This window comes from Clupea harengus, chromosome 4 (genome assembly GCF_900700415.2).
Source record: "Clupea harengus chromosome 4, Ch_v2.0.2, whole genome shotgun sequence".
NCBI lineage: Eukaryota > Metazoa > Chordata > Actinopteri > Clupeiformes > Clupeidae > Clupea > Clupea harengus.
Genome location: NC_045155.1, coordinates 18,882,689 through 18,905,456, shown reverse-complemented (window position 1 = coordinate 18,905,456; position 22,768 = coordinate 18,882,689). Strand labels below are relative to the sequence as shown.

Genomic DNA, 22,768 nt, shown 5'->3' with positions numbered 1-22,768 from the left:
CATTTACACCTTTTTGGACTAAGCTCACACTTATCATGGACTTGTCAGCAAATATGGTGCAGAGGATGAACATGCTGTCACCAGTCATTTAGCGCTGGGAAACGCAATGCGGGGTGAATTGTTCAAAGCAATCCTCCTCCCCTATCACCCTCCCCTTTAAATGACTTGCCCAAATAGAAGGACTAGCCTTCCTCTGGTACTTGTTTTGTCTAGACGTATGCTGGTCAGCAGCACAAACCAAAAACTTTCTCTCTCCCCCAAGGATTTATTGCCTGGCTGAACAGAAAAGGACAGACATTGAAGTGGGCATCGAGCAACGTTGGTTTTCGATAAAGAGCAGGTATGTGTCTGTTCACTGTTCTACTCCAGCTGTACGCAGATCAGTTGGTAGTGTGGGTATGATAAGGTTTGAAACACTTCAAGTTTATCACGGCAAGTTCAAACTATTATTACAGTTTTTTGGCTTTGTGCCTCAGCAAGATAGAACACAGGTGACTAAATTAAGTCTATTACATTAGTTCTACTAGTATACTCTAACTCACTGTCAACATTTTACTTTTGAACTTAAGTGGATAACAGATGCTATTTTAAAATCAGTGTACAGTACGTGAGAATAGAACCTATGACCTTGGTGTCATTAGCACCTTGCGCTACCAGTGTGCGACAGGTGGATACTTCTTTTGAATTCTACTTAATACAATTCCAACGCTTTATAAGTAAAAACATGTTTTGGAGAAAATGTACTATTTCACAATTACTGTTTCGTTTCATATTGATTCCTGGCTGCATGTCATCATATTTCAGTCACATTACACCAGTGGTGAAAAGTCATAGAAGTCGCCTGTATTTCGTATTCACTGTGCAACAAGACTTTTCAGCAGATGCAATGCTTGACTCAACAATGTCATGAAGGAGTTCCACTGACTGATATATGGCATCACTTTAGGTCAGCGCTCGTTGACATATGTGACAGCAACGATACTTGAGTTACACTTGGGATATCATCGCAAGCACACCCTTCATTCATGTTTGTGTGTTTGTCTGTTGTGAGTGCAGTCATTGTGATGTGGTTGTAATATGTTGTAATATGATGTAATATGATGAATGCTTGATTCAAAAGACAAAATAAATGTGTTTTATTTATAGGACATTCTGGCATTTGGATCCAATATTGTAAACTACCAAGATGTTGAAGAAATCAAAAGTTACAGACCAAACAGCCACTGGACAGGGTAAACTTTTCATGGTTGAATCGAATCATCTGATATAACATTGGCTGCAAAATAATGATCTCTTTGTAAGATAGCAATGATTTGATAACAAATGAGTTATCTGTTGCAGACTTTTTATGCTTCTATGCTCTAATGTTCCTCACATTTGCCATTTGCTATTTTAGTCCTTTTCCTCACAGAGAGAGAGAGAGAGAGAGAGAGTGTGTGTGTGTGTGTGTGTGTGCGTGTGTGAATGCATGCATGTGAGTGAGTGAGTGAGCGATCAGAAATGCATGTGTTGACCGCATTAATCTCTAGTGATAAGTGGTTTGAGCTGTAAGCGGGAATTTGGTAATATAGCAATTTTTGATTGCGATATTATTGTTGTTTTTTATTGAAATCTTACCAGCTGTTGATTCCCAATGATACAAACTAATATTTCAATATTAATATTAAATTTAAAAATTCATACTAAAAATCTAAACAAAGCTGATGACAATGCAATTCATAGCACACACACAGACACACACACACACACACACACACACACACACACACACACATATATATATATATATATATATATATTGTGGTCACGACAGGATTTATGTATGATTTCCCTCAGCAATCAATAAACAAATAATCCAACAGTTTAACTATGAGTCATTTTTCTCCACAGACTATTTGAAAGGCCAAATATTTTATAAATAAATGTCCACAAATAAAAAGTAATTGTAAGTTTGTGAGAACAGCTTCTTCTGCGCTGGAAAGTCTTTTTCACTTCTATTCAAGAAGTGTGAAGAGAAAAATCCTTGACAGATAACCTTCATCGGGGGATTCTGAGAAGGACTATTGAGGGTTCTTGAATGGATGCAAGCTGAAGAACTGTGTTTTTGCTCATGACGTACTCCAAACCAAATTTCAAAGACATGGTTGGGAAGCAGGGTATCAAGAGGAAGACAGCACCATTCAAGAAGACCATTGTTCACAATATTTGGCAAGAGATCCGACCATGGAGGTTTAATAAACACACCTTCCAGAGAAAGAAGTTTATGCTGCACCCAAGTACAATGTGGAGAGTTGCAACAAATAAGATGAGAGGGACACTGCCAGTATCCGTGTGATAAGTAAGAAAATGGCTGTAAAACGGGATTGATAAAAGATCAACTCTCTGGCAGAAGCTCAAATTGGCTACGCCCAATACAATTTGGTTGTCCGATTTTGAGGTCCTTAACTGACACAGACCTTTTTAGAAAACCTTTACAGCCCATAACATTATCTATAGGCCTGTATTTTCTTGGAATAGCCATGGTAAAATTGAAGTCTTAGATCAGTGAATCTTGCTGCCTTTTATCAGTTCTTCTATCTTGGATATGTCAACTGAGTGTACTCTTTGTTTGCAATTTCCCACTTCTGTATTTTCTGTAAATTGCAATTGCACACTTGAAGGAATCAGTGTTTTATTTTAAATCAATGTGTCATTGTGATTAGAACACCGATCCTGATGCATGAACTCATGTTCAAAGTATGTTGTCTTCTATTTCAAAGTTCATGTGACATCTTCAAAGACCATCTTGGAGAGGTGTTTTGGAGAAACTCTTACTTCACTTTGCTCTGCTGGTGGTGAATGCTCTGCCCCATTGGAAAGTTGAATGTTCTTGTCATGGCTTGTGCCCTGAGAAAAAGTCTTTATTTGTCTTTAAGCTTTCATTTGAAACATTAAGAACACCACCCTTCTTACTAACCTCTTTCATACATGTTATTTATGTTCCTGTCTAGATGTTTGTTCAGGTAGTGAACAAAAAAAATGAAAAAGAGAAAAAGAAAAAGAATGGCCTTTGGCAACAATATTACATTGTCAATTTCAAAAAAAAAATCCAGATTGAGGCAAATCAATGGAGCCAAAGTTCTAAAAGTCCCATATAGGCAGCTGGCTTATTTCATTTTGCAAGCTAATGTGGACATTAGCCAGAGACATTACAGGTTATAGGTGCCCCCAAATATAAGTTATTTTGCTCTATATTGTATGTCTGTAAAGTGTCTTTGTGAAAGACGCTATAGACATAAAATGGAATTGGATTGAAAAGAATGATAGCATTTTGCCTGACACTGTCTTTATATTATTGTCTCCGTAAATTTCATAGACAAAAAAAAATATTTTTGTAATCCAGATGTTCCATGGTAGTCACATGTGAGATAATGAGTACAATCAAATACTTGAAGCACATTCAATTTACAATGCCAAAATCAATTTTTGAATCTTTTACCTTTTTCATTTTTGGGGAAACACTACCTGTCTGATTATTTATGGGATCAAATTAGGGACAAAACATTTTGATCTTGTGAAATGATGTTCAAAAAAATGTCTCCGCCTGCACTTTGTGTGCATGTGACAAAATAAATGACGTGCACGTATCTGAATGTGTGAAAAAAGTTTCTCACAAATTCAAGTTATTGAATGTGTTATAATGTTTCGTAGCTGTGGAAATATTTTGTGCCCGAGTGAAAGAGTTTCTGTGCACAAACTGATGACACTGAAGTTACGAGTATGAATTTTGATCATTTTTATGCCTGAGCTGGCTAGCCAACCAACTAGCCCCCTGACTAATAGATTACCGCAGAGGTCAGGTTTTTAGACCTGTGCAACTTACATCTTTGTGCACAAAACATTTCCAAATACAGAAAATATTACAAAACGTCATTACACACTCACAGACTTGAATTTCTGAATTTTTATTTCACACATTCAGAAACGTATGTGCATGCAATTGTTTTTTTGACATGCGCACAACTGCAGGCCATAAAACAATTTGTGAACCTCATTTCACAAGCTCAAAATATTTTGTGCCCCTAATTTGATCCCATAATAATTGTTCTTCAGTGCTACATGCATTGTGTATCTCCATGAGTCTGTGTGTATAGGACTGCCTCTTCAGCGTCTTTTGCACTGTCCCAGTGAAGAGGAAGGCCTGAGCCAGACCTTGTTCAGGACTAACTCTCTTCCTTCTCACTCTCCTGTCCTGTGATTCCCATGTCTTTACCTGCGCAGAAACCGAACCCCCTCAAGATGAGAAAGCTCAGAAGAAGAGAGGTAGGATGCATTGCCGCTTAAATATTCCCTACATGACAAAGGCTTTCCAGGATTTTATAAGATCTTTATGTGTATGTATTCACTGTGTTGGTGTATTTCTGTCTGTTATTTCCTGTGTCTTCCTATCAGCTCTTGTGCATGCAGTCTATATTTTTGATAACCATAGAACCATTGAAATCATTTAAAAATCATAATCATCCCTCAAAATAATTTTCCACAAATGTTACACAACATACATGTGAAGCAATTCCATTCATCCAGTGCTGGAAAGCAACGAAGTAAATGTAATCAAATACTGTAGTTGGTGTTCAGTAGGATTTTTCATGCAGGACTTTTACTTGTAATGGAGTATATTGACATTGCTGTATTCGTTTTACTTGAGTAAAGGATCTGAATACGTCTTCCACCACTACATTCACCAGAGCCTGACTGTATTCATTGCATATTGTTAATCAAATGCCACTCAGTGTTAACACAATTTGTTGGTGAAATGATCAGATCAAATATCTTACCTGGGACCCACTTATACTACAAAACATAAAACACTTAAAATACACTTACATTCCCCTTTTTGCCCCTGGAACTATGCAAAAGGCCTTCATTTACATACATTCTTCAGGGATTCTTAATTTGCAAAAATGCTCCCTTAATTGTACCTTGAATTTAGCCAAGCACTTAGTTTCTCCTTAAACATTTCTGGAATATGTGACACAAGGGATGATTATGGTCTTTCCTGATTTTATCCAAATTCAAGGGATTATGAGTTACGTGTTTACAGATTAAAGGCAATCTCCCAATTTTACTATATAACAGACACCTTAAATCGAATGTTCAAGGTTTATTTCAAGGCCCCACTCAAAAGGTCTGTGTTGATTGTGCATAGCCTACTTAGTGTGAACCCTTTTTGTACATATATACAAACACAAGAGGTGGTTGGAGGTATTTGCATGCTTTTTGAGTAGTTAACTAACAGGTGTCATACCCAAACTCCTTCCTGCTTCTTTAAAAAGAGCAATATTTTGTGTGTCTTGCTTCTACAAACAATTAAAACAGGAGCCGTGAACTGCTAAGATAAGAACACAGTTACTACTGTGGCTGTAAACAGTTCAACACAGAGTCACTGTATAGGTTAGTAACAGTAAAAAAAACAAAAGTGAGACAAAAGCACCCAAGCGATTATGTACATACTTTGATCACTGATCATATCTTCAGGATTATTATACAGTATGTGGAAAAGCAGTGTAATGCAATATTTGGAATTTAAGGTAAAAAATAAGAGCCTTTTCAGCTGTAATTTAAGAGGTCGATTCCCCATGTGTATGGGGCAAATTAAGTGCTTTTGCCCCTGTGCACAAATCTACTTCATTTTCCTACAGACAAATCTGTATATTTTTAGGATAATTGGATGTGTAAATTGAGGGGTTTTGTTTTTCGAGTCACTGCCCCTTTCATTCCTCTCTGGATAGTGTGACATGAGTGACATCTGTTGGCAGTAATTATGGTAGAGCTACAAACAGAGCTCAGCAAGGAGCATACCTGAGGCCAGAACAAAAGAGGTGAAGGTGGCTGTCTCAGGCTAGGGAAAAAAAATCCCTTTTGATGTTGATGTCACTTAAAGTGATTTAAATTATGTTAAATGAATTGTCTTTGCCTTTGCGGAACTGTTTGCTTTCAGTGGGCATCAAGAAGCGATCCAAAGTCCCGGGCGTCATGGTCACACAGTGGACGGAGGAACTCCCTGAAGGGAAGTCAACACCAGACTTCATTCGCAAACCCATAGCTTTAACCATTCAGGAGGGTGAGGGACACAAGACAGAACACAACATATTGTATATGGCAACATCTTTTGTATTCTAATCAATGAAAGTCGTGGATCAGCAGTGTCTGAATCCATTTAATAAGGAATCACTTATAGAGATAGGGTGTTGATGGTGATGACAGATACAGACAGCTTTGTGGGCATTTTACTTAAATGCGGGTGGAAAGTATCAGACCCATAACTGAGTGTATATCAATGGAACACATCTTGGTGGTGGCACTTACAGAGCTGTCTGATTGGGCATCAGAGTAGCCAATTAAAATCATGTTCATTGGCTTTAGGTAAACTGGCCCTTTTCAAAGCTGTCTTGAGTGGGGACCCGAAACCCGATCTGACTTGGAAAAGAGCCAAGGGCGACATGTCTGACACAGAGAGATTTCATCAGAAATACGACGAGACCACTGGAGAGTATACATTACTGGTAAGATCTAGGCTATATATACATGACTTGACTATATGTGTAGAGTGTGTGATAAAAATACCATGTTTCCCATGTGTGTGCTGTTAGATTCCCAAGGTATCGGGAGATGATGCAGATACCTACAAATGCTATGCTCACAATGAGCATGGGAAGGCAGTATGCACAGCTACACTCAATGTCATTGAAGGTGAGAACCTGTACTATCATCTGTACTGATTATTTATTCATCATCATTATGAATAACACTGGCTCACAATCAAAGAGTCTGGATTTCTTAATTTGCTCTCTTTCGTTCACTGTTCTGTCTTTTTTCTTTCTTTTTTCTTTTTTCTTTCTCTCTCTATTTCTTTTTTCCCTGTCTCAGTTGGATTCAAGAAAAAGAAGGCTGTTTTGGAGGAGTCAGATGTCGGTATGACCTCAAGTGTTCTCTTTAACCAGTCAAATCTAGGACAACTGTAGCTGTCATTTTCACTCAATCTATTCTCTATGTCCTGCAGGCTGTAGATAGAAAGGGCTCTTGGAGAAACATTTTCAGTTTGAACTCATTTTGAAAATGCTTTGTTGACATATTTTCTATACAAAACAGTAAATAAGAACAAAAAGAGAATTTAGTTATACAGTTTTTATTATAGCAATGTTTTTCTCATGTATTCATAATTGTGTCCCATTAATTCAACAGATCCTGCTGAGTTCAGAAAAATGCTCAGAAAGAGGTATGGTGTGATTTGTGATGAGCGATGGTGTCTTTTTATCTTTATATGCGTTTGTTGTCCAGTAAACTGACAACTTTTTTGCCGTTTAGTGTGCCAAAATTGCATTTTCATTGTGTGTTTGTTGTCATTATTCACTCAAATAAATACGATTAAGTATGCATCGTTATTCCGCAAAACATAATTTTTCTCTACTGCAGGGCAGGGAAAGAAAAGGAAGAGCAGAAGAAGAAGGATGGAGAAATCGATGACAAGTTCTGGGAAGTCCTCATGAGTGCAGACAAGAAGGAATATGAACGCATCTGCGCTGAGTACGGGGTCAAAAATTTCCGTTGGATGCTGAAGAAGCTCAATGAGATGAAGAAGGAAAGAGAGGAGGAACAAAAGATGGTGTGTGTTTCGTTTGCTTTCTTGTTTGTCATTCCGCATAGAAGTGAATAGGTGATTCCATTAAAATGACAGCCATGTTTGTTTGCGTTGTACATGTTTGTGGTCTGATGTTACGTTACTGGTCTAAATTACCAGTGTGGTGTTTGTTAACTCATACCAGAGACAATTCTTGCCCGTAGCAAGAATTGGCAACATTCCCTGTCACATCACGCCATAAGTACAAGCCATATATGCATTAAAAGCCTGACAACCACATGTCAATGTAAAACCATTACATGGGCGAGAGTCAAAATGGTCTCTAACTTCATCTTCTCCCCCGTTCTTCCACTACCCATCATGGCATCCCCTTCATCCTTCACTCTCGCCAGTATGTTGAAACCATAAGTAACCTGAAACACATTGAGGTGAAAGGAAATGGCATGGCTTCGTTTGAACTTGACCTGGAGCTCAAAGACCCCAGCAGTAGGATTTTCCTCTACAAGGTGAGGCTGTCCTACATGAAGGTGACAGTGACTAAGGCCAAATTGTATTTTAAAAGTGCATTAAGGTCAACAGACAACTCCTGTAAAAAGTGCAAAAGTTACATTTCTTCAATGTACACATTTCAGAATATCCTTAAATCACATGCATAGACCAGCTAAGACCTTAGCTGAAGTTGCAGGAACTGAAAACAGTAAGTTAAACTCATTGGCTAAGCTATCTCCAAGAAATGCACACTCATCTCACTGTCATGCAATTTTTAATTTCATATCACTGTTTGTCATGATGCCTCACTCATCGTTCAGTACTCGTGTGAAAACCGTGAGCCCTCCACGCCCAGAGAGCCATACTCACATGCCTTCACCCGCTGCATTTTAGGATGGTGTCATGATCCCTTACGGAAGTGACGGATGTGACGACCCGGACGTGAAGCACAACCTGAACAGAATCGGCAAGAAACTGGTGTTCTCTGTGAAAGACTTGAAGCCTGAGGATGCTGGCCTGTACCAGGTGGACGTGGAGGAGGTCAACATGTTCTCAACTGATTTTAAGAGTAAGTTTACGACCTAAGTACACTTTTCAAGATAAAAAAGAAATTTGCATTGCATTGCATTTATATATATGCCCCATAGGCATTCACACTAGGAAAAAGTAAAGGACGAGTCTTACATTAACAACTATGCCTAAAAGGGCACAATGACTGCACAACTCCTGTAGAACAATCAGCCTCATAGGCAAACTTTTAAAATATTTCCCTGTATCTACACAGTTCCTAGTGTTGACTTCATCGTGAAAATCCAGGAGGTGAAAGCCAAAGAGCGTGAGGATGCACTCTTTGAGTGTGTCCTCTCTCACCCACTATCCAGACTGATGTGGATGGGGAAAAACGTGCCCTTGGAGGACGGGGAGAAATACACCATCACTGTCTCAGAAGACAGGCTCATCCACAGGCTGCTGGTCAAGGACTGCTTGCAGCTGGACAAGGGAATCTACGCAGCTATGGCCGGCATTAAAACCTGCAGTGCCTGGCTAATTGTGGAAGGTGAATCTCTGTTTTTAATCTGTTCTTTTTAACGATAGACAGCATTACTTTTTGAAAAAAAAAACGATTGAGTGATATATCAGCTATTATACCTACTGCTACAAGAGAACCAGAACTCCAAAGCATTTAAGCTGATTTGGATAAGGCTGTCAAAATAGACTTATATACGTTGGATATCTTTCAATGAGAACTGTGCCTCTGTATGAATGTGGAGGTGTCTGCTTTTGACTTAATGTATCTTTTCAGCTGCGAAAGTACAGCTACAAATAATTATTGTTATTAAGAAAATTATTTAAATACAAAATGTGTTACATAAGGTGACCTATTTTCCCAACCCTACACCTCCCTGATACCCCAATTTCTTTCCCAAAGCTGATGCTGGTTTAAAGGGCAAAAAGGCGGTCAGGAAGACCACTCAGGCTGGAGGCGGCGGGGCAGACCTGGAGAAGCTGGCACTCGAGCAGCAGGAGAAGCTGCAGAGGGAGAGGGAGGAGAGGGAGGTAGAGAGGGAGAGGGCCCTCGTAGCCAAGGCTGCAGGAGGAGATGGCTCTGACGGGAAGGACAGCAGTGGGGTGGGTGATGGGTCCGGTGATAGGTCTGGTGATGGGTCTGGTGGTAGGTCTGGTGATGGGATTGGTGATGGGTCTGGGAAGGATGGCTCCAAACTGAAAGGCAAGGGCGATGGTGACGGCAAGGGCAAGAAAGGCTTGGATGGCAGTGGACGTAAAGACAAGGATGATGGGCAGGGCAAGGGAACAGGCAGTGGGAACGATTCAAATGACAACCTCAACAAAGGTAAGATATAGCATTCCATATTTGAAATGTTATTAACAGTAATTCATTGATAAACATTTTATTGAGTAGTGAAATTGTGGTGGTTTAAAGTCCATAGTTCTTTTCAATTTATTCCTGATTTACATGTATGAGTGCTGGTATAATGATTGTGACTTTTATGGGCAGGAAATGACCCAAATGCAGGACTGAAGACAGGTTTGTAAATTTTGGCAAAGGTACTTGCTCATGTAAAATTGCATTGACAGATTTCAACATTTCCTGACAGATTCAGTCCAAAATGATGGCACTGACCTAAATCCCCAATTCGGGGAAAAGAATGATGATGAAAAAGGGCAAGAGAGCAAAAGAGTCAAGAGAAATAAGGGGCAACTTGTCCCAGACAAGGTTATTGGTAAGATGGATGTATACAGTATGAAACATGCCAGCATGGCTATCAGAGCAACACACAAGTACATCTCCCTCAGTCCCAGTGCTCCCTGCTGTAATAAACACTATTATAATGGCTTTTGCATCTGTGTGTCGTAACGGATTGCACTAGCTAAAGGCCCCGTCACACCATGACGTTCTGGTCAACGTTCTCTGAACTGGACTGAAGCATGAGGAGTGTGTAACAAACAAGTGACAAACGTGTGCTGACGTGTCACTCCAGCGCGACAAATGATAAGTCAACCTTAGAAGAGCGTGCTAAGAGTGTAATTTACGTGTGAATAATGACAGAAAAGCGTTTTGCTGGCGTGTGGGTTTTATGGTCAAACGGGTATAAAACGCTGGAAAATCATAGTGGATTCAGTTGATCTGAACAGTGAACATCATGCCGCCAAGACCACGAAAAGGTGTGAGGGGGGCTTCTGCTACTAGCACTGCTGCAAGTAAGAATATGATAAATGCTGCTGAAAGTAAGAAGAATACAAAGCCTCTTTCACTAGCAATGTCTTCGGACGAAGATTTACTGTTATTATTACTGTGATTTACGAAATAACGGGCGTTATTCCTGGGGTTTTATGTTATTAAAATAAATGATTTAAATTTGACACTGAATTTATGTTTCTCAATGTTTATTATTAGAAAACATCAACACATCCACACACATTGTCCATGTCACAAGAGTCTTCATATCATATCCATCTGCCATGGAACAGCACCAGCTATAACAGTGCTCAGCTATGTTCAAGTTCAGTAGGCTACATCTACTTCATGCTGGCTCAAGCATACATATACCCTCCACTCCGTTTTTCGCTAGATTATGCAATGACCTTGCATGACATGATAGCATTTAATATGTAGATGTATAGTGCACAGAATAACGTTTGCAATGATGTAAGTTGCGTTTGTTGATCACGTATGGTTAATAACATATTAATTGTAGAAGGGACATGATAAAATCAAGATCTTGCCTTGGTGAAAAAACTTTCACCGATATCTTCCTACGAGAGATGGGTTGAGTGCTCAAATTTCCCTGGATCAAAGAGGACGTTAGTAGGCATGTCCAAACTAAAAATCACGTCTCAGGATTGCTGCGCACATAAGTTATTTCGGGTGCATCAACTGTACTCAGTCTAGCCTACCCAACGACTGACTATGATAGCCAAACGCGTGCAAAGTTAATAAAACGTTCCACGAAAGTTCTCCAGCGTTTAAATGAAACGTTGAAGAACGCTGATCTCCATGAGAACTTTTGTGCATGTTCAAAACTTTTTTTTTGGACCAGCGTTCTCCTCCGATCACCGACGATTACCGACGATTACAGCGTTCACCAGTTTTCACACAAAGCTCTTCTGGCGCAATTCCAGCGACCATGGACGATTACCAACGTTTCCTCTAACATCATAGAACGTTGACCAGAACGTCATGGTGTGACGGGGCCTTAAGGTGTAAATCTCATCAACTTATTTTGAATTCACAAAAGATACACAATAATATTTGTATTTGTTTTTTCCATTTGCATAGCTGGTATATTGCTATATGTTCTGTTGCTATAAAATCTTAGATAGGATGTGTCATAATGTTCATAGTTTGTGCACTACACTACCTAGTTTGCACTAATCACTACCTTCTTGTTTTTACGAAGTTGTAAGAATTTGCATTTGCAATTTCGTAAGTTTTTTTTCCCCCAGATATTTCCATGGGCTTGGCATGAGTTTTGTACGATCACTTGGTTTCTAATCTAACCTTGTGAAAAATACTGACAGCACAACATCAGCTCAACAACAGTTTTTGTTTAGTTGTGACCATGTAACATTCGGATGTCTTGTATGTAGCTGGGTTTCCATCCAACTCGCATGAAAATTGAAAGAAATGAGTCTTTATTCATTTCCATTTGCTGTGTCATGCGAAAAAATGTAAACTCTCCTAATCAAGGGAGAAACTGTGAACAGCTGTGGGTTAAAAAGTTGAAGTTGTCAGGGCAACTAACAGAAACACGTTATATAATTGAAAAGGAAAACATACAGATGATAAGAATGAACCCATTTATCAGCTTTAGTCACATTAGACCTTATGCAAATCCTAATCCACCCCCCTCTAGCTAATCAATTTCTTATTCGACTTAAAAGACTTTATCCAAATGTAAAGTGCTTCCTCTTAGGATTTCCTATTCGAATGGTCAAAATGTGCATGACAAAGTTGGAAGGAAACCTTACTGTTTGGTACATTATGTGTCCTTTGTTTGTGACATTATTGTCCAAGTCACTGCATCAATTCAATCATGCACTTAGCGTGCAAAGGCCAATGCTTAATGGCTCTTGGCATCATCAATGCATGGTTGAATTGATGACGGTGTGTCAATGTGTTGTCTTGTTTGGTGTCACTGCATCACATAATGGAGTTGAAGTATATAACTGAAAATGCTCTACACTATTGACACCTATGAGAAGGATCAGCTGGAGAAGGAGGCACACGGAAGGGGACACAAGGAGGCACACGGAAGGGGAAACAAGGAGGGACACGGAAGGGGACACAAGGAGGGACACGGAAGGGGACAGAGGAGGGGACAGAGGAGGGGACAGAGGAGGGTGACTCCTCTGATTCGGAGTCTCATGGCAGTCATTCTCAAAATGACCATGGGGACTCGCAGGATAACAGTGCAACTCCACAGGCCGATAATGCGCAAAGCAACACTGCAAACAATGAACCCACCAGGCGCCGTGCGAGGCAAGGTCCTCTGCTGCCCGAGACGGTCATTGGTAAGAGAGCGACTGGGTCATTGTTTGCATGGATGAGATGCATTCCTTAAATTCACCCACAAGTTTGGGTGGAATTTTAACGAATTGAGAAAGAGTGAAATGCCCACAAAGGGTTTACTGATTTGTTCTAACATTGTCTTTTACATGTTTGTCATATCACATCATAACACATTTATGTTTAAAGATATGGTTGTTCTTGTTTTCTTTGTCTTGTGTGCATTAGTGATTAACATATTTGAAAGTTGTCAGTAGAAGCAATTTTAGTGCAAAATGCCATTATACTATTTTAAGTCCCATACAAACATTCAGATTCTTTTTTTGCATTCTTATGCATTCTTATTCCAATTCACTGTGCCACTGATGCTTAACGTGAACAACAGAAATTATTTCCCTCCACTTAAAACATCTAATACAGTATGGAACGTTTTGGAAGCTAGGCTGTTTACATCAGGCCTCATATAGTGATAAAGAAGCCATCAAGACCACCCATCCACACTCCAATTCACATACATTTTTGACTTTATAGTGCACCCTAGTGGTGAAGTCTGACATGGAGTATCCTTGCTTTGTGACCAGCTGCTTAGTGCTTTGATTCTATGCTTCATTTTTCGTATAACCATCTCTTTTATCATGACAAAACAAAGGAGGAAGTAAAATATATTTTCAGACACTTATCAGACACTTCTGCCCAAAAGCACAAGGAAAGTGCACAATTTATCAGTACCTGCTCGCCAAGGGAATGAAATGCAATATATGCTACTGGAAGGATCCATTCATTTGGAATGATTTGAAGCTGAATGAAAGATGCACTATATTTATGACCACCGCTGGGCCACCCAGGGCAGTCATATAGAGTTTATCAGAGTTGTTCTTCTTCTTTTTCTTCTTCTTCTGCGTAGACTTGACAAATCCATATGAAACTTGTAGGCCCTCATGTCTGATTCGGAATCTAAGGTTTATGTCCCTAGGTGTGTGTTTCCCTTCATGCTAGCACCCCTTGAAGTGGGCAATAGCGACATTTTTAACATTTTTATGACAAGTTTGCTTCTAGCAGGTGCATTACCCTAGATCATTATAATTCATTTGGGAAGTGGTGTCACCTAGTGAATAATGTTTGAAGCAAAAATCTAGCAGTTCAGCAGTCAGCCCTTATCTCACCTCATCAGCACTCACCCATCATCCATAGGGGGTGCTGCAACTGACACATTTCAGTATCTTAAGAGCCGCTTCAGCAAATATTTTGAGATTTATACTTGGCTACATTTGCTCAAATCTCCATACATTTGCTCACCATATCAGTGTACGTCCGCCACATTCACAAACTATAGTTCCTTACATTTTCACTCAAAATAAGATATACAGCACACTTTTTAGTCTAATGTTAACCGAAATGTAATCATTGAAGATAACACACTTACTTTTCTCTGAATGGAAAAAGTTTTCTTATTTCACTAAATTCTTGCTCATTCTCTCACCTCATGCAGCGGCCATATAATGCACCGCTATGCGATATGTCTAGTTCTATATCTAACACCACCAAAAGCGCATCATGATGAGGTTTCAGATCAGTGGAAAACAAGGACCTGAGAAGACACCTCTGAACGTGAAATCTAACTTCTCAACCATCACAGCTACAAGAGGACTAATTTCTACATGACATACTCTCTCAAGCAGTTTAAAAGTCTTCAAAAAAATAATTTTCTACATCAGCATTGTATGGGTAGGTGACACCTCTGCCTTTTGGACCAGACAAACCTGGACCACCCCAGGGCCCAGTGGAAATTGTGGAAAGCTCCGATCGAGAGATTCCCAGCCTTCCAACCTACAGTGATACCAATGTGGAAAATGGTAGGAAATACTGCGACCGGATCCGTGCAGTCACTGAAGAGGGCAACAGTGAGATGATGGAGACAGATGACATAATATTATGCACCGCTATGCGGTATGTCTAGTTCTCTATCTAACGCATCATGATGAGGTTTCAGATCAGAGGATAATAAGGACCTGAGAAGACACCTCTGGACTTGAAATCTAACTTCTCAACCATCACAACTACAAGAGGACTAATTTCTACATGACATACTCTCTCAAGTTGTTTAACAGGTTTCTACAGAATACCATCTCAAGTATTTGACATCACATCTTTGATATCGTAGATTCAGGCAGGTGATAATCGTCTGTGTTAATACAATAGATACAAACAACATAAATATTTCAGAACTTTACACGCCCCTGAAGATATGTTGCGAACTGTGAAGAGGAATGATTTCTGAAATTTTTACAAAATGTAACCATAAATACACACAAAGCATTCAAAATGCAAGTTCAAATATCAGTCTTTTCAAAAAGTTGAACATTTTGACTGACCGCTTCTTGAAGAAATAATTTGTTTACAACTTGAGGACATGAAGAAGACAAGATACAAGACCAGTGAGTGGAAGCAACCAGTTCCAAGGAAACAAAACCCACTAATATAATAACATGGCACAGTGTCACAATGCCTACCTGACAAAACGCATATTAGCAAAACAGGATGACAAGTTTTACTAAATGAGCCAACCAATGGAGACATGATATGTTTCATTTTTGTTCCCTAAGTGCTTTTTCCCTGGCCATGATTAAGGACAAATCTGCAAACCTTCTTGCACACTTGTTCCTTTCAAACATCCTTTTTTGACACTTCGCTGACAAGTAATGGTTGTGGGATGATCTCCCGTAAGTGGAGACCGTGCAGCGTTTTTGAAACTGCATGACTAAAGTCTGTGTGTCTCCTCTGACACAAGTGTTTAACACTCCAGCCTGAACTTTTTCTCCACAACAGTTCGGCAGCCTAACTATTCAGCTGTCTGTTGCCAGATCCTGGGGTTCAGTTTGTCAGTGGGCTATCTGATGTGAACGCCCTCCGGGGCCAATCAGCAGAACTGATGTGCAAGCTCAGCAACGACCAGTGTGATGGAGTCTGGTTCAAAGATGGGAAGAAGGTAGGTCATGATGAAACAAATTAACCAAAGTGAGTGAATGAAAGAACAGATGAATGAACAAATGAATAAATGAATGAATGAATGAAATGAAATGATTGGATGGCTAGATTGATGGATGGATGAAGGATTAGATGGATGAAATTTAGTAATTTAGTTATCATGCATGCACCTCTTGCCAAATTTTACTTGTTGCATTCCTCTGTATATCTGTTAGCTGACTGAAGGAGATGGGATAACCCTGTCTAAAGATGGGGCCTGCCATAAGTTATTAATTGACAGTTGTGAAGAGGACCACTCAGGAAGGTACCGATTTGAGGCAGAAGGGCGGAAATCAGAGGCTACGATTTCTATTAAAGGTGTGAAGTATCTCAGTATAAATATATAACTCACTGCATTATCTCCATAATTTTAATTACAACAATACTTGCACCCTATTTATTTTTAGATCCACCAACATTCAACCCTGATGACTTGGGCAAATTCGCAGAGCCTGTGATTATACGAGTTGGGCAAACCGCATCCTTTAAGTTGCCCTTTGAGGGCCGCGATCCGATGAGGATTCAGTGGTACAGGGAGGGCGAGGAGCTTTTGGAGGACACCAACATCAAAATTGAGAAGTCAACCTCCCACAGCAGCCTCAAACTCAGCAAGTGCCAGCGAAAAGAGTCTGGAGAAATCAAGATACGACTGAGGAACGATTTTGGCACATTAGAGGCCTTTTCAAGGCTAATTGTCCTTGGTGAGTATGTTCAGTTTATGGAACCTAAGTGGGATCTCAGTTTCATAATATGCAAATATAAGCAATATTTTTTGGTAGTGCCATGCTGAGACTAATATATGCCATTTTATTTCATTGTTTTAGCAAGGAGGTTAAAAGGAATGGCTTATGTCATTGAAATTCAGTTACAGTTTTTGTCCTGTCTACAGGTTTCTCATACTTATGGAACTAAAGACATAGGGCGAAAAAAGTTTCTAATACTTTTCTAATATAGTGTACATCAGCATTGTATGTGTAGGTGACAGCTCTGCTTTTTGGACCAGACAAACCTGGACCACCCCAGGGCCCAGTGGAAATTGTGGAAAGCTCCGCCTTGTGCGTCGAGATCAAGTGGAGACCCCCGAAAGATGATGGAGGCTCACCCGTGAAGAATTACATGATGGAACGCCAGCAGATCGGCCGCAATACGTGGACAAAAATCGGAGAGATTCCCGGTGTTCCAACTTACAAGGATACCAATGTGGAAAATGGTAGGAAGTACTGCTACCGGATCCGCGCACTCACTGAAGAGGGCAACAGTGAGATGATGGAGACAGATGACATCATGGCAGGCACTTTGGGTGAGGGGTATTTTCTGATTTGCAATATTAAAAGCTCAAACTATCAAATTGACTGATTCGAGACAGAGTTCACAATATCTCTGGTCCTGCATCTCAAAGGTTGACAACATCTTACGTGCTAAAATGGAATAACTTAAATGGACTTTCTTAATTGTTTGGTTTGGTTCAGCATTCCCTGGTCAACCGGCTGCACCAAAAGTGGCAAGCGCCTTCAATGACTGCATCAACCTGACTTGGACAGCTCCTGGTGACACGGGAGGGTCTCGCATTACGGGCTACAACCTTGAGAAACGCAAGAAGGGCAGCAACATCTGGAGTCTTGTAAACCCAGATGGGGAACCCATACAAGGTGTGTTTTAGGGGTACATCTAATCATGTGGAATTATTATCAATATTTTTAATAATCAAGATTATTATCAAGTATGGGCTTCTTGAGTGCTTTTAATAAAACCTGAAAAATGATAATCAATCCATTGGCTTAAATGAGAAATAAGTGATTCCGACTGCTGAGTCTGTTATTCATTGCTGAAAAAATATTTTTCCATTCATTCTAGCAAAGAAGTATGCTGTTCAAGACGTTGTTGCTGGAATGGAGTATGAGTTTCGTGTGACAGCTATCAATGTCTCTGGTCCGAGTGAACCCAGTCCACCATCTGAGTTTGTAATTGCACGAGACCCTAAGAGTAAGGAGCACGTACTGTTTCACCATCAACAGTGTAGGCTTTGCATTATTTGTCATTTGCACACAAACTGATCTCCATCTTCATCAATATGTCTATCATCTGCCATATGACATTTGTAGAGCCCCCAGGCAAAGTGACTGAGCTGAGAGTGACTGACACCTCGTACAACACCGTATCTCTGATGTGGACCAAACCCAATGAAGAGCCAGGGGTCCAGGATGAGGCTAAGGGGTACTTTTTGGAGGTCAGGCCAGCAGAGAGCCTGGAGTGGAATAGGAGCACCACCACGCCGATTATTCTGACCTCCAACACCGTTAAAGGACTGAAGGCCATGGCTATGTATTGGGTGAGGGTCATAGCAACGAATGAGGGTGGAGATGGAGTGCCCACTGATCTGGACAACTATATTTTGGCCATGCCTCCCCCTGGTAGGTAAAACAGGCTATTACATGGCACAAGTGCATTTTGATATAAAGTCTTAGAATAAGTCACTTCAGGATATTTATTGTTGTAACACTCCTGTTAATCCCATGTGCTTGTGATACACATTCTGTTATTTTGAGCATCTAAATACCTCACTGTACTCTGTACACACTGTTTATATTGTGCCTTCCAGTTAGGCCAAAGTTCACAACTCGCAACATGCAGAGCTTTATGGTTGTGCGTGCTGGGAATACGGTGCGGATCAGTTTAACCTTTGAAGTAAGTGTTAAGAGAGTGATATTGCAAATGAGAAATCTGTCACCACAACGTGTTAGGCTCAGTAAGCTCGCCACAAGGCTCACTAAGCTGTTGTTGACAGGCATCCCCTTGGCCAGAGATAGAGTGGCTGAAAGATGGCGTTCCTGTAACCAAACGTGTGACCATCAGCAACTCCGACGGGGGGTCTCAGCTCCTGATCCCGTCCTCCGAGCGCAGCGACTCTGGCATCTACACCATATCGATCAAGAACATGGTGGGTCAGGAGAGCTTCAGTATTGAGCTCAGGGTGACAGGTAATTTTTTTACATTTCTTCACTTAGGAGATTTTTTTGTGATCAACTCTTTATTCTTTATTACTCTCATAAACACATGCGAAAGTCAACTGCACTGAACCTAGAAACTTATATCTGCTAAGTTTATACAGTGTTGATTATTTTACTACATTTGAGAGGCTGAGCAAATAGGCTGTCAGTATGTAGGCCATAATGTACCGCACAATCAAAATATCCAGCAGTTGTATTTTGCGGAGGCATTCTAAGTCAAAGTGAAAGTTCATAAACAAGGCCATTAAACTGTCAAGTCAAATCAAACCATTCCTCTTAAACAATCAACTTAGAACACGCAGTGAAATCAACTGTCATCTTAATTCTGACTCTGATCGGACATCAGATGAGCCAAAGCCACCGGGCCCTATCGAGCTGGAGGAGAATGTTCCAGGTACGGTGACTGTGGTCTGGGAGTCGTCCCCGGATGAGAAGAGGGACGACCGCCTGCACTACATGGTGTCCCAACATGACTCAACCAAGCGGTCCTGGAACATAGTTGCGGAAAGGCTCTTCAATAACAAGTTCACCGCGTGCAACATCATGCAGGGGCGTGAATACCACTTCCGGGTCTATGCCAAGAATGACATGGGCTTGTCAGCCCCATCTGAGTCACCCACCTGGGGTTCGACTAAGCAGAGAGGTATATTGCTGGGAGTTAGATGTCATTTTCATCCACTTTCAAATTGTATTGTGGGACTGAAACTCGCATTGAAACATGTTGTTTGCTTGTTGTAAAGGTATGCCATTCCATATTTCAAGTAGAAGTCGAAACTTAATATTATGTTCTCTAGAATCAAACAGTAGTCTTCATGTGTTATCTTATATTTGACAGAATTAGGACTATATCAATAAAACTTCAAAACCATGTATTATTTTCATGATAAATAGTATTAATATAGTTAAAACAAGCTGGCATGATGTTACATTACATCTATCTTTGTATTCCACCTCCAACAGACAAATTTGTGGTTGACATGCCCGAGTACAAAACCTGCAATTTCCAGTGTGCGCCAGCCTTCCTGGTGCCCCTGAAGGTGCGTGTGGCGCCCAAGGGCTACGAATGCTACATGAGCTGCGCTGTGAAAGGCAACCCGCGGCCCCGCATCACCTGGTACCACAACAACGTCAGCCTCAACACCGACACCAACTACCTAATCACCAACATCTGTGGCGTCTGCTCCATCCTCATCCTTCGAGTGGCGGGCAGGGACATGGGAGAGTACACCATCACGGTTGAGAACCAGCTGGGCCGGGCCGAGAGCTCCACCAGGCTCGCTGTCCGAGGTAAGCAGCTAAGAGAAATTGGTCACTACCAAAAACTACCAAGGTTTTAGAGCATGTCATGCATCACAATGCATGACAGACTCTCTTGTCTACAAACAGACTGCATGAGAATTAAGGTTAATGATTCCCTTATATATTTACGGTCCTATATATGTTTTGAGAAGATTTCATACATGTATTCTCTAAAATAACTTAAAAAAACATTGTAAATATCCAAAATATTTTGTTTGATTTTATGTTCTGATCAATTTTATAATAAGGGCCTGAGAGGAAAGGAATGATATGCTATCTCAATTTTTGTTTTACAGAATGAGATGGCATGGGGCTCAAGAAGTTTCTCACATCCTCCATATCTTTTCATCATCTCTTCCATCATGTCAACATCTTGGATAGGAGCTTCTGTTGCACTAATGTTACCTGCTGCTATTGACCTGTGGCACAGCTATCGGCATGCACATGTGATATAACTGGAGGACATGTATATATCTACAGTACTGACTTTACTTTTTTAATACTGCTGTTTAGATAAACAAACCTCATAGTACTTTTGGTTTGACTCATTAAATGAGTCCAGATGCACTGTGAGAATATTCTTTGCTTGATATTGAAAAAAGAAGCATCAATATCTGTTGTGTGAATGAGTGGCGTGAAAGGTGTGACTAACTACTGCTAGGTTAAGGGGGATTTCAAAAACAAAAATAAGTTCAGTCTAAATGGTACATAGAGCTGAAGCAGTGAATACAGTAAGGGACACAGCATTCAATATAAGAAATGAAAGGATTGAAATGATGGTATGCAGGTGTAAATGGAACTGATTTGGCTTCAGACAACCTAATGGTCTTTATAATCGAATATAGACTAACGTGTAATAAAACAGCGCTGCTTTCAGCAGTGGATCTGATGGCTTTATGGTTAGGAGTTCAGTATGGCAGACTTTTCTTACCAGGCTGTGGGAGTGCAGTGAGTGTTTTGGAAAATGGCACCTCACATGATGCAATCCAGATGTCATCAATTGTGTTTGACAATAAAGTTGAGCCTTGTATTATAAATGTTGTTGTTGTATATTTGGCAAACACAGTTTGTTTTTCCGGTACTGAATTGAAAATAAATTATTCTGTCATTCAGGGGTATCAGTTTAAGCTTGTCAACTGCCTTAGATTGCGTGAGAATGTTAATGTACTAAACTAGTCAAACCTATATGTAATCATTCATTTTCATAAAAAATTAATTAATTTTATACTGGCTTCAACTGATCGATTTATTGATTGCTTACTTAATTGTTAACTGGTTTATTTACACTCTACAATTTCTTCTCTATTTCCCAACAAGTGAACTGCTAACCTACTACCAGAACATGTAGCCCTACTAAGTACTATGTTAGAGCCCATTAAAGTTAGCATAATGCCATGACATGCCATGTTTTGCTTTGACACTTACAGATGTTTTATTTGTTTGTTCTTTGTTTCCACCTGGGTCGGACTGACACTGTGCTCTTTGTCTGGAATGCAGACCCTCTCTCCAGTAATTGCAGAGATAGTTGTCATCTTAGAAAATCTTAATGTTAAATGTTAACTATTACATCTGTTGTATTTTATGTCTTTTTTTAATTTTGAGGATTTCCATGCGTTCTCTTTCATACGGTATACCCTGATGGACACGTTGTTTTTGTGAGTGAGCTGAGAGGATATTAGTTTTAACTGTTCTTATATTAGTGCAAGGCAGATGCCCTATAGGGCAATAAAGAATTCATTAATTCGTGGTGAAAGAATGGAAATAATGTTCACAATAGAACACATTGATGATCTTCCGGTGACGCCATGCTGAAGACAGCAGCCTGAAAGTTGAGCTCCGTCCAACCAAATATTTAACAACCTAACTTTTATTGAAAACTCGGCAAAATACAGTGAATCCACGATGGCAACGTCTTCTAGAAGTAAATCTTCAAGCAAACAGGAGATAACAAAAGAGAAAAATGAAAATTTGAGACAAAATCAACCTGCTAGCAATGATACTCCTAGCCCTTGCACAGAATCTAAAATACTAGCAGAGCTAGAGAAGCTAAGGTCAGAAAACCGAGAGGGGCATAACCAGACCAAGCTATCCCTTACGAAGCTGGAAACATCAATAGAAGAGCTGAAGGGTGAAATGACAAAACTTGAGAAAAGAACCACGGAGGGGGAAGATCGTATAAGTGCTGCTGAAGACAACGGGAGAAGGTATGATAGAGCTATACGTTATCTGCTACGCCGAGAGATGAACCTTTCAGCTAAATGCGAAGATTTGCAGAACAGGACAAGACGCAACAACCTGAGA

General features: G+C 40.1%; 2 protein-coding genes and 1 long non-coding RNA gene across 3 annotated transcripts; all 3 read left to right on the top strand.

Moving 5' to 3' along the window:
• Positions 1–202: 202 nt before the first annotated feature.
• LOC116220217 lies at positions 203–6,094 on the top strand. The gene is made up of 3 exons (XR_004163497.1): positions 203–340; positions 1,147–1,232; positions 5,978–6,094. It is a non-coding gene; the product is annotated as an uncharacterized LOC116220217 (long non-coding RNA).
• Positions 6,095–6,274: 180 nt separating this feature from the next.
• Positions 6,275–7,036, top strand: LOC122132841 (immunoglobulin-like and fibronectin type III domain-containing protein 1). The gene is made up of 4 exons (XM_042707525.1): positions 6,275–6,287; positions 6,403–6,542; positions 6,630–6,729; positions 6,907–7,036. The coding sequence occupies exons 1-4, from the start codon at positions 6,275–6,277 to the stop codon at positions 6,999–7,001; spliced, it is 348 nt and encodes a 115-aa protein (XP_042563459.1). The 3' UTR covers positions 7,002–7,036.
• A 171-nt stretch (positions 7,037–7,207) lies between these two features.
• LOC105894270 (immunoglobulin-like and fibronectin type III domain-containing protein 1) lies at positions 7,208–21,504 on the top strand. The gene is made up of 17 exons (XM_042707676.1): positions 7,208–7,255; positions 7,453–7,642; positions 8,011–8,124; positions 8,501–8,675; positions 8,892–9,164; positions 15,998–16,122; positions 16,337–16,478; positions 16,568–16,861; positions 17,164–17,460; positions 17,630–17,809; positions 18,015–18,143; positions 18,263–18,571; positions 18,760–18,845; positions 18,946–19,138; positions 19,515–19,811; positions 20,129–20,455; positions 20,764–21,504. Exons 1-17 carry the CDS (start codon positions 7,242–7,244, stop codon positions 20,766–20,768), a joined length of 3,150 nt encoding a protein of 1,049 aa, XP_042563610.1. The 5' UTR covers positions 7,208–7,241; the 3' UTR covers positions 20,769–21,504.
• Positions 21,505–22,768: the final 1,264 nt, after the last annotated feature.